Source organism: Cryptotermes secundus, unplaced genomic scaffold (genome assembly GCF_002891405.2).
Source record: "Cryptotermes secundus unplaced genomic scaffold, Csec_1.0 scaffold164, whole genome shotgun sequence".
Lineage (NCBI taxonomy): Eukaryota > Metazoa > Arthropoda > Insecta > Blattodea > Kalotermitidae > Cryptotermes > Cryptotermes secundus.
This window is the reverse complement of record NW_019729209.1, coordinates 1,111,599-1,128,914: the sequence shown is the minus strand read 5'-3', so window position 1 is coordinate 1,128,914 and position 17,316 is coordinate 1,111,599. Positions and strand designations below refer to the sequence as shown.

The following is a 17,316-nucleotide window of genomic DNA, read 5'->3' as shown; positions in this document are numbered from 1 at the left end:
TTCCCTCCCTCTTCCTTCACCCTATCTCCTGACTTCTTTCCATTTTCTTTTTCACAAAAATCCTACTGGTTTTGAACCAGGGACTTTCTGAACACTAAGCTGATGTCTTCACTTCTAGACCACCAGCACCACTGAAATTTATTTTCTTTAATCTTCCTCCTAAGGTACATCTTCGGTTATAATTCCAGAAAAGTAATTTAACTTACTTTCTAAATCACAAAACTATACTTGGTCTCGAACCTTCCAACCCTTCATCACTACGCCGGTGTTTTACCAATAGGCCACCAATGTCACGGACATTTTTTACCTCTAATCTTCTTCTTATGTTACATGTCGCTATATAATTCCATAAAAATCTCATTACAAAAATACGTGTTTTCGAACCACGAACCTTATCTTTAGAACTCCTGTGCCTTACCTCTAGGCCACCAGAACATGAATGTCATAACTTTCTATGATCGTCCTTATATTATGCGACTTGGTTTATAGCTGCAGAAAAATGGTATTTATTTATTCACTTTTCAATTTCTATTGACAAAGACGTCGTGGTCTCGAACCCGGTACCTTCCCAATACTACGTCATTGTGTTACCCATGTACCACCAGATCTATACAAATTTAGGTCCATGATTTATTTAAACCGTCTTGCAGTGCATACACTCATTTATCTCCTTCTCTCCCTCGCACTACATGTTTCGGCATAATAATGCCATCTTCAGGTGCTTACTTTACTATACTTTTTGCTTACTATACAAATTTGTTACCTTCACCTTCCTCATACAGTACGACTTGCTTCCTACATGCACAAATTTCTTAAATTATTTTCTCACAAAAATAGTCATGTATTCAAACCACGTATCTCCTAAACCAGACGCCAGTGCCTTACCAAAGGACCGCCACTGTTATGAGACCTATTTGCCTTCGTCTTCCACAGTGGCGGCTCGTGGCTCAAATAGATGGTGGGGCTAATATGAGACGGTGATACATTCTTACATTGTTATATAATAATACTAATAGTAGTAGTAGTAGTAGGTAGTGATGCTAGTTGTAGTACAAACTCCTACTTTAAAACATTTAAAAATATTTTGCACGTAACAGTATTAGAAAATTTAAGCATGCTCCATTGCAATTCATGCCACTAATTAAAATAATGCTTTAAAAGTTACCTCATTTATGCAGGAACTGCGCTTGTCTATTCTTCTGGGAAGCAAACAAATCAATCACTTTTTGGTTGAATGCCGGGATCTCTGTAATCATGTCCTTATGAATGCTAAGTACAGCCATTGCCTTCAGACGTTCTTGACCCATTGAGTTCCTTAGATATGTCTTAACTCTTTTTACAGTGCTGAAACAACGCTCGGATTCGGCGGTTGATATTGGAGTTGTAAGTACAATATCTGTCAGTTTGTGTATTTCTGACAGAGCGGCTTCCAGATTGTTCTCCCTTATTAATGTCCAAAGTGGATGAAATGTGCATGAGGAAATGTATCTCTTATCTTTACCTGGACCCCGCTGTTCCTGCCACAAAACGCGGGAGCGCCATCATAGGATTGAGCAATTAGTTTCTGTTCAAGGTTGTATGGTTCTAATTCTTGTTTAAGTACTAATGCTAAACCTTCTGAAGTTCGATCCTGAATGCGAACAAAGGAAATGAATCTTTCAACAGGATCAGGGCTATTGACATACCGTAGCAGAATAACTAATTGGGACATGCATGACACATCAGAGGTTTCATCTGCCTGGACAGCTACATATTTAGCATTTTGAATTTCTTATTTGATCGTTTCCTTGTATGCCAAATAAATACAGTCCAGTAATTCGTTTTGAATTGTTTTTGACACAGTTGTACTATTTAAATGTTCACTTAGAATACTATCTAAAGCCGCTAGTTCCGACATGAGATCCAAAAATATCCCGAGATTGTAAGAACTCTGGCGCTCTTCATGTCCCCGAAGAGGAAGTTCATGCGTCCCACAGAACTTTATACAATTAATTACCCTTATTCATAATGTGTATATATTAACAGTCTTGAAGTGCATACAATCCCATCTACCACTTTTACACTACATGTTTCGGCAGTATGCTGCCATCTTCAGGTGTATCAGTAAGTAAACTATTGGAAGTGATTCTTACTTAGTAGGCCCAGACGGTGATGAGACTGTAACAGGAGTTGGGAAGCACATGATGAACGTTCTCATGAAATATACACTCAATCTTTTTATTTGAAGAATATTATGGAGAACAAATACGGCCACCATGGCATAATCTCACAGGTAACGGCACTTCATACAAACTGCCACAATGGAGATTGGCACAGGAGATTTCCTTAGAGGAATTTTAAGAACGAAAATTTTAAAACCATATACCTTCTCATGAAAACCATAAAAAAGTTCAGTGTGATTATTTATCTTTGTTTAATTTCTCACTTCACAGTCATATGAAAGAATGTTTTTGTGCCCAAAACTGTGAGGATCAAAAGGTTTGTTTCATGAGCTCACAAATGTTTACAGCTCTGTCCCAAGCCATGACACCACTTCTAATGTCACTTTACTCCCTGTCTGTTTCAACATTGCTACTGCTGTTGAATGTTTCACATTTTCCAGACTGTGCCCATCCACTGCCAGTAGTCTGTCTCCACACCTGACATGAAACAAAGACAGTTAATAGCAATTTTCACAATATTACATGATTTATTACCAGTCTATAAGAAGATTTCGGGGGTGAATGTATCTGAGCTATTATTAATATTGTGACATGTTGACCCCTACCTCCCCAGCGGCACGTAGCGGTAACGTAGCGCTCGCGTAAGAGGCGCGTCATCACCCCGCCACTCTCCCCGCGGTGACGTCACGAGCGGAGCCGAAGTGAGCCGAGCGGAGCCGAAGTTAGCCGAGTCCCCGCATCCTGGTAGTTATGCAACACGCAACGCGCGGTGACGCCATGGCGACGCGGAACCGCTTCCTACTGTGACGTGGCACGCAACAGGCACCACTGCGGCTATATAAGGGAACTGCACAGCAGCTACGAGTCATTTGTACTGGGACAGTCGCCGAGTTAGTTGTAACGTGGCCATCGCCGAAGACAGTTCCGAGTTAGTTCCGAGCGAGCATACGAGCGACTGTGTTATCAACAGTTCTCCAGTCAGACGACTACAGTGGAGGATAGCAGCTGTCGCGGAAAGAAGAACCGGACGTATGTGTGATTGTGTAATTGGGAGTGTGTGATACAGTGATACATAGCTCCCCTACTGTAAATGTGTAGACTACTGAACACAGAGTGAACTGATTTGTGCATAGGGTTATAAATCGTGAAACCCCGCAACTGTGTCATAAGTAATTGTAGCCGTTACTTGTAGATTGTTCAATAAACCAATTAACGATCTCTACGGCGTATTCAGTAACGAAACACGTTACAATATGTATAATATAACAGTAATTTAATAATATGTTTTTGTTACTGGTACTGTTAAATTTTAAATAATATACAGAGACGTTACTCTCAATACTTAACAGCATAAGCTGAATCCTATCTATGAAAACATTACCTCAAAACTTCTTAAGTTTCACAAACTTGTTTTATGTGAGTGCAAAAAAATGGTTGTCTGTTCTACAAACACTAGAGATTGAGGATCTCTAGAATTGAAAGGAAAATAGAGGATATACTTGGAGAAGATCAGTTTGGATTTAGAAGAGGAAAAGGAACCAGGGATGCAATTGGGATGATAAGAATTATAGCAGAACGAACTTTGGAGATAGATGAAGAACTGTGTGTTTGATTCATAGACTGGCAGAAGGCATTTGACCGTGTAAACTGGGCCAAATTAATGCAGATCCTAAAGGAAACAGGTATTGATTGGCGTGAAAGAAGATTGATTAGCAAATTGTACATGGATCAGAAAGTTAGAGTACGACTGGACAGAGGGGAGACAGGAAGTGTGCAGATTGGAAGAGGAGTTCGACAAGGATGCTGTTTATCACCAATTCTGTTCAACTTGTACAGCGAATGCCTTACCAAGGAAGCTCTGGATGGGCTCGGTGACTTCAAAGTAGGAGGGCAAATTATTCAAACTGTGAAATATGCAGATGACCTTGTGTTAATGGCTAAGGAAGAAACTGTGCTACAGGGCATGATTGATAGACTAATTGAAATTGGAAGGTGCTATGGCATGGAAATGAATGTGGAGAAAACAAAAGTAATGAAAATTTCGAGGTAACCAACCCCAGTCACAATAAAGATAGACCAAAAACAACTGGAGAATGTGAAATGTTTTAAATATTTGGGTAGCTTGTTAACAGATGATGGAAGGTGTACTAGTGAAATTAAATCCAGGATTGCCATGGCAAAAGCTGCATTTAGCAAGAAGAAGAATCTTTTTACCAGCAAATTGGACTTAAATTTGAGGAAGAAACTAGTGAAATGCTACATTTGGAGCATAGCTCTGTATGAGGCTGAAACATGGACACTTAGGGCAGTAGATCAGAAACATCTGGAAGGTTTTGAAATGTGGTGTTGGAGAAGGATGGAGAAGATCAGTTGGACCGATTATGTGAGAAATGAAGAAATGTTAATTAGAGTCAGTGAGCAGAGGAATATCCTATAGGAAATAAGAAAACAGAAGGCTAATTGGATTGGTCATGTTTTACGCAGAAACTGCCTTCTAATAGAAGTTATTGAAGGAAAGATAGAGGGGCGGATATAAGTGACAAGAAGACGAGGAAGAAGACGTAAGAAGATGCTGGATGACCTTGGGGACAGAAGAGGATACTGTCATTTGAAGGAGAAAGCTCTAGATCGCAATAAGTGGAGGAATTGTTTTGGAAGAGACTGTGGACCTGTCGTCTGACAGATTACTGATGATGATGAGAGTGAGACAAGACTCAGGCAGTCGACGACCATGAGAGAAATAGACCCCCTGAGTCTTATAGCTCCAAACCTTCTGGTTATAACTTCTCAGTATGGACCACACAGAAAACACAACTCTGCCACTGTTATAGTCAAACTGTTGCATTATTAAGAATCAGCTGCCTAGTGACATTGTTTACCATCACTGCTTAGCAATAGGGTCTATATTCCACAATGTATTCTACTGTGTCTCTAGGAAAGGAAAGCCATATAAAAATGGTGTGAACATTTTCTAAATCTGAGAGAACAAAAGTCAATATAAAGAGTACTATCATTAGGGATATTATGTCATGTAATCTGGCAGAAGTTTATCAGCATTTTGGGGAAATATGCTTTGTCCGTCTTCAGGTCAATGAGTAAGCCAAGCAGCAAGCAGTCTGTATTTGCTGTTTTCTTGGCTTATTCTTTGACCCTGAAGACTGAGGCAGTATGTTGCTCTGATACATAAGTATACTTACATCAGATTACATGGAATAACGTCCCAGAAAGTAGTATGCTTCATAGTCGCTGCCGTGAAAATTTCAAGAGTCAGAAGTCAATATCTATACTATAAGGAAAAGGTAATGTAAAGTCATCCATGTGCTTAACTAATTATTTAAGCATCATGCCATGAAGATGTATGGATGGGAGGGCATATAACTTCATCATTCTTGACCTTGGAACTAGATGAGGGTGTGGTCAGTTTCATGCACCAGCTGCTTCACCCCATGGAAAGAGCCCTCATTACCCACTGGATAGGAGGCCGGCTGGGCTCCAGAGCTGGTCTGTATGTTATTGAGAAGAGGAAAATCTCTTGCCTATGCCAGGGTTCGAATCCTGGCTGTCCAGCTGGTAGCCTATTTGTATTACACTAGTTGAACAATCCCTGCTCCTCATATCTTTACAATGGTGAATTATATGCTGGCATGAAGTGGAAAAAGTGTATGACACAATTGAAGAAATTCTTCAGGAAGATGGAAGAGGAGACACAAACAGCATCATATTGGGAGACTGGAACAGCATGGTTGGAGATGAACCATATCAGAATATTGTTGGATCACATGGACTAGGAAGACGGAATCACAGAGGTCAAATGCTTATTGACTTTTGTGAACGAAATGGATTGATTGTTACCAACACTTGGTTCAAGAAGCCAAAGAGAAGAATTTACACATGGAAGGCACCTGGGGATTGGAAGAGGCATCAGCTGGACTACATCCTTGTGAAACATCGATTCAGAAACAGTGTGAAGGATGTGAAGACGCTTCCTGGGGCAGACATTGACTCTGACCACAACTTGCTGGTTGCCAAGTTCCGAACCAGGTTGAAGAAAATTATAGGATTTCGAAAGCGCAGACCCAGATGGGATTTGGAGAAGTTATATGCTCAAAGACAAAGCGTGCAAGAGACTCTAGAAGAGAAACTCGGTGCAATTGAAGGTGAAAGCGGAAATGCTGAAGCGCAGTGGAACGATATAAAAGAATGCATGTTAGATACTATCAGTGATTTGGTAGGTAAAGTTGAGAAGATAGCAAGAAAACCATGGGTTACACAGGAGATGATGAGTAAAATGGAGGAGCGAAGGAAATGGAAGAATGTCAACAATGAAGAAGGCAGGAGGAAATACAGGAGACTGAGGAATGAATTGAAAAGAGCCACGGACAGGGCCAAAAAGGAATATCTTGAGAAGATATGTAATGAGATTATGGAATTTCAAAGAACAGGCCGTTATGATTTGATGTACATGAAGACAAAAGAACTAGGATGGAAAGAGAATCATGGGATTCAAAATGTTGGCATCGAAGACTCCCAGGGGAATAGAATAGTAGATCAGAGGCAAGTGCTGAAAATTTGGGAAAATTATATTTCAGAACTATATGATCGACCTAATCGGCCAGAAACCTTAGAAGTTGAACCGGAAGAAGAAGTAGATACAGACGAGAAAGGACCATATATTTTACAAAGTGAGGTGGAAAAAGCTATCAAGGAAATGAGGAAGGGAAAGGCTACAGGAGATGATGATGTACCTGGAGATGTGCTCAAGTTACTGGGAGAAGGTGGTTTGAAAACACTGACAAAACTAATGAACACCATATATGAAAGTGGAGAGTGGCCCAAGGACTTTACAGAAGTTACAATGATTGCCTTAAAGAAAAAGACAAAAGCTACAAAATGCAGCGACCATCGCACAATAAGTCTTATTGCACATACAGCAAAGATAATAGCAAAGATACTTAAAAGAAGAATTGAAAGGAAAATAGAGGATGTACTTGGAGAAGATCAGTTTGGATTTAGAAGAGGAAAAGGAACCAGGGATGCAATTGGGATGATGAGAATTATAGCGGAACGAACTTTGGAGATAGATGAAGAACTGTGTGTTTGCTTCATAGACTGGCAGAAGGCATTTGACCGGGTAAACTGGACCAAATTAATGCAGATCCTGAAAGAAACAGGTATCGATTGGCATGAAAGAAGATTGATTAGCAAATTGTACATGGATCAGAAAGTTAGAGTACGACTGGACAGGGGGGAGACAGGAAGTGTGCAGATTGGAAGAGGAGTTCGACAAGGATGCTGTTTATCACCAATTCTGTTCAACTTGTACAGCGAATGCCTTACCAAGGAAGCTCTGGATGGGCTCGGTGACTTCAAAGTAGGAGGGCAAATTATTCAAACTGTGAAATATGCAGATGACCTTGTGTTAATGGCTAAGGAAGAAACTGTGCTACAGGGCATGATTGATAGACTAATTGAAATTGGAAGGTGCTATGGCATGGAAATGAATGTGGAGAAAACAAAAGTAATGAAAATTTCGAGACAACCAACCCCAGTCACAATAAAGATAGACCAAAAACAAGTGGAGAATGTGAAATGTTTTAAATATTTGGGTAGCTTGTTAACAGATGATGGAAGGTGTACTTGTGAAATTAAATCCAGGATTGCCATGGCAAAAGCTGCATTTAGCAAGAAGAAGAATCTTTTTACCAGCAAATTGGACTTAAATTTGAGGAAGAAACTAGTGAAATGCTACATTTGGAGCATAGCTCTGTATGGGGCTGAAACATGGACACTTAGGGCAGTAGATCAGAAACATCTGGAAAGTTTCGAAATGTGGTGTTGGAGAAGAATGGAGAAGATCAGTTGGACCGATTATGTGAGAAATGAAGAAGTGTTAATTAGAGTCAGTGAGCAGAGGAATATCCTACATGAAATAAGAAAACGGAAGGCTAATTGGATTGGTCATGTTTTACGCAGAAACTGCCTTCTAAAAGAAGCTATCGAAGGAAAGATAGATGGGCGGATAGAAGTGACAAGAAGACGAGGAAGAAGACGTAAGAAGATGCTGGATGACCTTGGGGACAGAAGAGGATACTGTCATTTGAAGGAGAAAGCTCTAGATCGCATTAAGTGGAGGAATTGTTTTGAAAGAGACTGTGGACCTGTCGTCTTGACAGATTACTGATGATGATGATACACTACAGGCTGTGAGAAAGTAAATAATAGGAGAAATACCATGATATTATCCCACTATACCTTTTGACCATCTTTAGTCACGTAATAAAAGGTCTGTAATCACAGTAATTCTGCTTAAAAAAGAACTGCAAAATTAAGTATTTCTGGCTCAGCTGAAAAACATTTAAAGAATTCCACGATAATTCACTCACCTATAAGTCACAAAGTGGAAGGATTTGCTGAATGTTTACATATGAGATACAGCTGGTGATGATGAAACTGTTAGGGAATGTTATAAGAGGGAAAACATCAAAAGAAGAAGAAAATCATTACAATAAAGGGTTAGAGTAAACAAAACTGACATAAGACATGTGACAGAATGCTGGTATATTTTACCTTCCAGTGATAATAGAATAATGGAAAGAAGTTTTCTTTCAGTTCTTTGTTGCAATGCTGAATGCCCATATCTTGCACAAGCAGCAGAAAAAAATCCCACAGTAAAGGCGCTGGGCAACATGGAGGAAGAAATTCAAAAACAGGTATTTCTGTGGACAGACTTATTGCAAAGGTAATTTTATGTCATAATATGGTACTTGGAACTCAGAGCTATTACTCATCATGAGAGTAACGGTAATGTTTTCTCAAATTTCTGTTTCTTTGTTTATGTGTTGAATGGTTAATATGCAGGCAACTGTACCTGAGTTTTCCATGCTTAGCTGCTGGTGAATCTTGCACAACAAACAGAATATGAATGGCTTCTGGTCCTCTAACTGGATCCTCTCCACCCACAATGCTGAAGCCAAGACTTGCCCCAGGACTTCGATGCAAAATCACCGTTTTGGGAAACTGAAGGCACCTGCAGGGCAATAAATCTAAATATTATACGGTCATTAAACAAACAGAAGCATAATACAAAATTACACAGAGAACAACTGAAACAAGTAGGAGAATATAAATAGTAGTGAGCAAGAATCAAACAGCAAAATAGAATTAAAAATAAAACAAATAGAATTGTCTTAAGTTTCATAATACGTGTATTATTGTATTGGCCATGTATGTTATATGTTATGACAGTGTACCTTAGTACAGCTGACTGCAAGATGCGATATTGCAAAGTTAAAATACCCCTTTATTTAGAGGCAGCATACATCAGCTGTGACATTTTAATATTCTCCCTCCTGTATTTGGACTTCTGATGTGCATTCCTACTGTAAGTTCTTTGTCAACATTGGCCCTAGCAGATCCTCACCACGTTCTGTCCATGTGATGTTTCTATCAATATATTATTCATACTAATTCAAGGTCCCATCAGCTGAGACAGTGGCAAAAATAAATAAAAGCCTTTCTATGTGTTCATAGTTGATGTGTAAGGGGAGGAGGATGGGAAGAGAGAGGGGCTACCACCATCAGACATTTTGAACACAAGACACTGACCACCAGGTCTTATGTAAGTGGGAAACTGACTGAAATAAATAAAAATGTTTGCAGTGTTTGTATTACCCATATGACATGACAGACTGTACTTATGATGTTACCATATACTTGGGGAAGGACAGGTTGTGTCTAACACAATGACAGCTACACATATGATAGTAAGAATTAATGAGCAAAGTAGATGGGGAAGGCCACATACTTTATGTGTGTGGTTTCCTCTTCTCACTGTATTTATTTGATGACCAGCACACAGGTGCTATAAACTTGAGCAGAACTGTGAGACAGTCATAAAGGGATGGTAGGGGGGGGGGGGGTTTAACATTGTGATACTGAAACAAAATTGGGTCACATATATGTGTATTGATGAATATACATAAACTGCCAAGAGGAGGTAGCTTGTGTGATAAACATGGGACACTCAAAACCATAATGGCATAGATATTAGTTAGGTGGAGAATATGGAAGCAGATAAGCAAAATTATTTTTCACCTGTTGGATCTATGTCACTGAACATCACAGTTGATTATGTAGTCTACATACTCAGAAGATCTCATTTCAAATCTTGGCTTGGAGAATAGCTATCTCAGGTGAGGTTTTCGTGGTTTTGGTCAGTCCTACCAGGCAAATTCTGGGATAATGTTTGAATTTAAGTTACAGCCACTTCTTTCCAAGTGCTTTCTAATTTATTATTCACTAATCATGTAATTAATGCTATATACTATGACATTTTGACAAGTCTAGAAATAAATAAACAGATAATTACATTATTCTAGCATCCAATGGTAGCAAAATCAACTAACAAAAATTTGTTGGAAATGAATCAACAAGCTCATACTCAATCCACTACAAGAGAAAGACGTAACCCATAAGCCAGTTAAAAACCTGCCTTGAAATTTGAGACCCTGATGAGTGGCCAGCTATAGGATCATGCTCAGTGTGTAAAATGTGGACACAAGTTTTCATATTTACTATACAAAGGTAAACTTTGAAATTACAGTTCTCTTACAGTATGGGGAGGAAAACTTTTCCACAGATCTACATGCTGTATAATAGAATTTACATACACAGCATTTTGTTTTATTTCAGGAATTTATATAATTAATTTAAAACATTTTTAGAATATATATAATTACAGAATTCAACAACTGCATTTTCTTTCAGATACTTTTTATTATAATATTTTAATGGGTATAATTCCAGGGATATAAACACCTTCTTAATACTAATACAGGTACTTCTAAACTCACATGACAGTTGTGTTCCAAAAAATTTGTCACAGAGGGTGACATAAATCAATGGACATGTCTGAGATAAACAGAAAGCATCAGAATATTCTTGCTATTACTTGAAATGATTTTCCAGTCCAGTATAGTACAGTCTTTCTTTTATGATATTTATGGCATATAGTACGAATAAATTTTGTCTATGATTATTTAGTATAGTATTTACCCAGGTATACAACACAGGCACTTAATGAAGCTGTGGGGTTTTGCCTTTGTTGTTCGTCATTACTCCGATGACAACCCACTTCTTCGGAAAAGTTTGTTGGTCCTGAAAAGGACCGTGGTTGCTGAGATGCTTGACTGGTGAGGTAACGCGGTGCGCGCTGGTAGGGAGAGAGGTTAGTTGCGGTGATTTGACTGGCCACAGCGCGGCCGTTGCTGGTGGTTGCTTGATCGTCGTGCGGCAGGTGAGTTGAAGTTGCGTGGTTGCGCAGTGCGGTCGTAGGGGTGATGAGGCAGTGGCTACGCCAGATGCCCAGTGAGTCGGGTGTGAGAGCCTGAGGGCCAAGGCAGTCATGCCTGGCGCAGCCTGCCGATGCCTCCGAAGACCGAGCGCTGGCGACGAAGCCTGCTGGCTGATGTTGCTTGAGTGTGGCTTGATCGTAGACTGAAGTCAGACTGATGCTGCCGGTTTGCGGCTGCCCCTTTTTATACACTGCTCGGTGGATGGAGCGAAACTTGAAATTGAGGAGGAAGAATTTGCAGGGCGCTGATTGGCTAGCGCGCGTGATGATGTAGATGCGGAGCTAGCAGCGAGCACAGTATAAATGCGAACGTTTGGAGCAATTTGATTGGTTAGCGCGCATGATGGTGAAAAGTGATGTGAAGAGTGTGCGTTGGAGAAAATGCGTGATAATGTGGGATGCTCCCACAAAGCATATAACATTTTGTATGGAATACAATTATTTTGCATTAAAATTTACAAATATATTATTTGTGAAATTTTGTGAGGTCATGTCTCCACCTTTCAGGTAGTGGAAATGTATGGTAAACTGTGTATTCAAATAGATTGCTTTTTGTTATAGTTGAGGTTTTCATGAAAGGGAAGTAAGCATTATAAACTGTTTCTGGAACTTACTATTTCTTATATATTGTTCTGTCCTTGAGAAAATCATTGGGCTGTGTTAATTTTTAGAAGCTACACTTTTCAGTGAAAAACTTTGTCATGTTGCATAGGATGGAACCTGAGACTATCTCACTCTTTCTCTAGATGTTCACACCATACCAGTTGGCTGTTTCAGTGAGATGGCGAAGTTCCTCACACTATTACCTTGTTGACTAGAGAGGGGAAATGGAGGGCAGTAGTGGCTCATAACTTTGCCAGCTGTAATGTGGCTGCTTCTTTGTTGTCATGGATATTATACTCTAAAATGGTATGTTCTTTTAGTTAAGTTTCTACTGCAGTAAGTGCCAGTTGCTATATCAACTGCATTGTCCTGGATCCTGATGAATGAATGTACTGAGTATAATAATGTTTTCAGATTTTCTTAAAACAATTATTGCTGAAGAGGTGATGCTTACCTTGGTAATTTCTGCCAATAAAGCCATGAAGGAATAAAGTTGTAAGATCCAAGAGATGTCTCTGGGCCCTCCAGAACCCCCAGTGAAACATGGGTATTCTCTACAGTAGCCTTAAGTGTTGCAACAGCCTGGGTGTGTGTTAAGCCCATGAGGCTGGTACCATTCACACTCAGCAAAATATCTCCTTTCTGCAAGTACATCAAGTTGGTCATGATTACTGACCTTGAAACAAACATGAACAAACTGTTTCATAGCTGATAAATGGAGATGACTGTGAATAGACTAACAGTACATCTTCATTCCTTAATTTAACTTCTTTAAACTTCCATTACCAAATGTATTTATCCTAGGACTGAAAATTGATGGGAACTTGTATGATGCACTTGTGTGCTTTTGTCATATTGCCCTAAAATGACATGTATATATTTTGAGACAATTTGTTATTTCCTGCACACTCACTCAAAGTAGGAAGGCTGTGTTTATAATTATTTTCAAATATATTTTTAATAAGGATCATGTAAGGTCAGACTGCTCACAGCAAGGGGTAATATTTTATGGAAACCTACATGATTATGTTGAAATGTAGGGATACGCGTACTTTTTAAACATTAGAGTAAATGGGTTTGTGGTAGATTCTTGCATCTGTTACTGATGGATATAGAAGGGTTTAAACATGAAATAATAATAATAATGATCACATCTTTATACATGCAGGCACCATAAAGTTACAATGCATCAGAAATATTATTAATGGGTTGTTACTTTTGAAAGATTTTGGAATGCGTGTGAACTACTAGACCTAAGAGTTTTTAATGAAATGTGACTTAAATGCCAAGGTAAGGTAATGATTTGTGAATTAACTACCAAGTCCCTCCTTTAATAATTCTTAGCAGACAAATGCAAAGCATTTTTAGAAGACATGCAATGTATGATGGAAGATGTGGAAAGATTAACTGGTACACTGCAAAACTCAGGAAAGTAAAACTTAATACAGCCAGAAGATATGCAGAAAGAGAGATAATCTAGTTATGATCTGATATTCTTTTGTAAGCTGTATCTCTTTTATCCACCCCTCAGTAGCATTATCTGTTGCACATAGAACAGATCTCTGGATTAACTTACCAATATTTGTTGTGTCTTTCCAACACAGCCTTGTGGATGAATGTTTGCAATGTAGATAGGGATGTCCCCTTCATTACTTCCTAGACCACCTCCAATTCGCATTCCCAGACTTTCATTTGGTTCCTGAAACATATAATTCTATATTAATATATGCTCACAGAAAGTTATATTTGTTTTTCCTAAGCATTTTCTAATGTCCTGTCCAAGTAACCATCTTCCTCCTCATACTAAATATGAATGAATAAAACTACTGTAATAGAATACTTTTCATCACAGGTAGGGAAACCTAATATCGAAGACAACATAAAATGAGACAGCTGCACATCAGTTCTAAATAATGCTAGTGAGGCATCAAAATATACCCTTTTTATAGACTTTCTATTATTGTAATGATTTTATTGTAGAAATTCAATAATAATAATAATTACTTGCCTAAGACTTATATTTTGCAATAGTAGTTACTGATAAAACACATAATATTCAAGTTCAGAACTGTTGAGTTGTGTCAGAGATCCATATGCTGGATACCAGAGGGCTTTTGTTAACTGTAATTTTGAGGTACATGATATTTCAGTAAATACAGTATTCTTGCAATTTTAGATGCTGGAGAACAATAATGTTTCATGAAAATAGGTTGAATGATTCAATTAAAATGGAATATACTGTCACCCTATTGTGCATGAAAGTATTATTGAAGTATTTTCTTCATTTAAGCTGAAATATTACGATATGCTTTCCACCAGTAACTCAACTTATTAAAAACAATCAGAAGCTTTAAATAACAATTCCTATGCTATGTCTAAAACACTGTCAGTGTGTCATCATCAGATATTTACATGTCTCATCACATCATAATTAGAAAGTTACTAGATTCTATTTTCAGTATATAGTTTGAATCAAAATCAACATAGTGGAAATCTTATTAAGCACAGGACATTTCTTCTCTAAAGTTACACACTCAGTGTATGACATACCCTCAGAGATATTTTAGACACATAATAGAAGATTAGATCATTCTCACCAGTAACTCCTTTGACTATTGAGAGTCAAAAGACAAGTAACGAAGAATGACACTCTTTCTATACTTATGCAGACGTGGGGAATGCCGAACTCACCCAATGCATCTACGTGGCAAAATAAGATTTTATCACATTTCATCAAGCAGTGGCTTTATATACCACAATATTATAAAGAATATTGCACGAAATGAGTATTACGACTTCTCTGGCCTCATAGCCTTTCAGTGATTAATGAAACAAAGAGTCACTTGGGCCTTCAAATGAAGAGAAAAAGTTGTTCTTCCAGCATGGTACAAAAGCATTTTATAAGATTATTTTTGTAAAAGGTCCCAATAAAACAACCACAAGCCATTCATGAAGGGTGAAACCATATTATGGGCATCCTGATACAAACCCTACATAACGTATTCTGCATCATGTTGCACCTCCTATAGAAATTCATCAAAATATAGATGTCTTAAGTTGACTTAAAAACTGGATAAGCAATATAACTGATTAAATCCTATATTCTACTCCAGCAAATGAATAACACATTACTTCTGGCACCTATTGCCATACGTAAGACTCTGGTACCTAAATTTGATATCTACAGTGTTTACATGCTTATGTGTGAATTCATTTACCCCACAGAAGTAAATGCACACTTCTGCAAGCTATGGAGACATCTGCTTCATCTTGCTTCACTATCAAGACAGCACTGAAGAGTGAAAAATTGTGCACATTTGTGTTCTGTGTCAAATTATGTTACAGAACTTGTTTTTACTAATATAGAACAACAGCACTGTAGTTGGTGGTGGTGGTGGTAATTTAGTCATTGGGTCTGGAAGATAACTCTATATGATCTGAAGAAATGCAGAAGTTGGTGTATCAGAGGATGAATCCAATTTATCACCAATGAAAACAAATTTAAAAAATGTAATATATTACCTTATTGATTGTTACACATTTGTGTTGCAACTGGATACCCTCAATCTGTAGATTCCTGTTGATGGTGAGAGCCAGATCTTCAACAGCCACTTCTTTAGATGATCTCCTGATGACAGGCAGTGGCACATTTCTTGTGCATGGTGGTGATGGCATTTGCTGACATGGTTTGGCTTCTACATTTTGCAAGGAATCACAAGAATGACTGTGACTTCGTTCATAGCACAAGGCTTTTGTAACATTGTTCAAGTTCCTGTCTGGAGAAATCTGTTGTAGTTTTGCTTGCCAAGTCTGCGACTGTGATAGCGATGAATGTAACATGGGATCTATGTTTGAATTGTTGATGGATTCTGTCTGTTGTGTTTGCATACCTCCACTAACAAGTGCTACTGATGGTTGCACACTACTTCCAAGGGCTTCTGGAGCTGATTTAGTTCTTCCATGACAAACTGGAAGTGCACTGCCATCTCTGCTTTGTAAGTTGCGGTTCAACCGTTTCCGAGCAACAACTAAGGTTACTTTCTCATTGCTCTAAAAAAATCATAAAAAAGAGAAATGTGTTCATTAGTGATAAAAATGGTTTTATTCTAATAATATGTATAAACCATCTCAATTTCCTATGTGTATGTCATATTTTATATGCTATTTTAAAACTCTCTATCAGCAGTACAGATTACTTAGTATAAACGAAATTAGAGGATGTTTATGTGTAGTGCAGTGAAGAGCCCTGATGAAGAGGCTTATTTAAATTTTTTCAAGGTGTATTTACTATTATGATGTTCACCTGAAAGGACATGTAAAAATTATAGAACTTCAGTGAGGACAGCTGCTTTCCTAACTGAGGTTTGAACTGGAGAGTTCCTGAATAAAGTTAGGCATGTTTGCAATTCCTTAGTTTGAACTTCTCTTTTACTGGTCTAGTTGTTTGATATTATATTTCCACATATGTATCATTATGTACCTTAAAATTAACATCATAATCTACATGTTTACTCATATAGTCACAGTTACAGCAAATACTAACGTTGGTAGTATGCTTGTAACTTTGTAGATTTGTTTTGTTAACTTGTATTGCCGAATGACTTGTCCAAGTGTTACTATGTAGCAAAATGGATGAAAATAAAATACAATACAATACTAATATAATCAGTCAGAAGTCAGTGCCAAAACATTTAGCAGGCACTTGATATAAATCTTAGCAGATGCTGACTAATCCAAGTGGGTTCTGTAGTTTTCCTCGATCTCTGTAGACAACTTATATTAGTAATTTCCTTAAAAAGGGCCGTGATTCACTATATTTATATACATTTTCTCTTAAAAAGAAAGTTGTGAGCTGTGTACAATATCTTACAGAGGAGTAGTTGCTCCCAGACACAGACTCAAGACCACAAGCAGGGGCCACAAAGTTGTTAAACAATTGGGGGGGGGAATAATATTTTGTTGCACTAGTAGAGCAATCCATTGTAACTGTCCAGTTTATGGGAAGGTCAATTGATGTTTGTGTATGGTTAGGGTTTTGTGAAATTCCTCACTTTCGCCTCACAATTTGGAATTTCCCCCCTTGAGACATGCAGCAAGTGGCTTGAGTCAAGCTTGAAGCCAGCTGCCCTTTCGTAAATCAGTTAATTTAATGCGTAAAACAAGGCCGAGTCCTTTAGAAATTCTAAACTTGACAGGGGA

The 17,316-nt window shown here is 38.3% G+C and overlaps 1 protein-coding gene across 5 annotated transcripts in view; it reads right to left on the bottom strand.

The window, feature by feature from the left end:
• Window positions 1–2,196: 2,196 nt before the first annotated feature.
• The window catches only part of LOC111865374 (ligand of Numb protein X 2), a 597,517-nt gene continuing 582,397 nt past the window's right edge, over window positions 2,197–17,316 (bottom strand). For all 5 annotated transcript variants that reach the window (XM_023853347.2, XM_023853345.2, XM_023853346.2 and 2 more), the window contains 5 exons: window positions 15,640–16,167; window positions 13,694–13,816; window positions 12,572–12,759; window positions 9,031–9,189; window positions 2,197–2,639 (listed from right to left, as the gene is read on the bottom strand). In XM_023853347.2, the coding sequence (XP_023709115.1) occupies window positions 2,504–2,639; window positions 9,031–9,189; window positions 12,572–12,759; window positions 13,694–13,816; window positions 15,640–16,167 (1,134 nt within the window). In that variant the 3' untranslated portion in view covers window positions 2,197–2,503. The remainder of the gene's footprint in view (window positions 2,640–9,030; window positions 9,190–12,571; window positions 12,760–13,693; window positions 13,817–15,639; window positions 16,168–17,316) is intronic.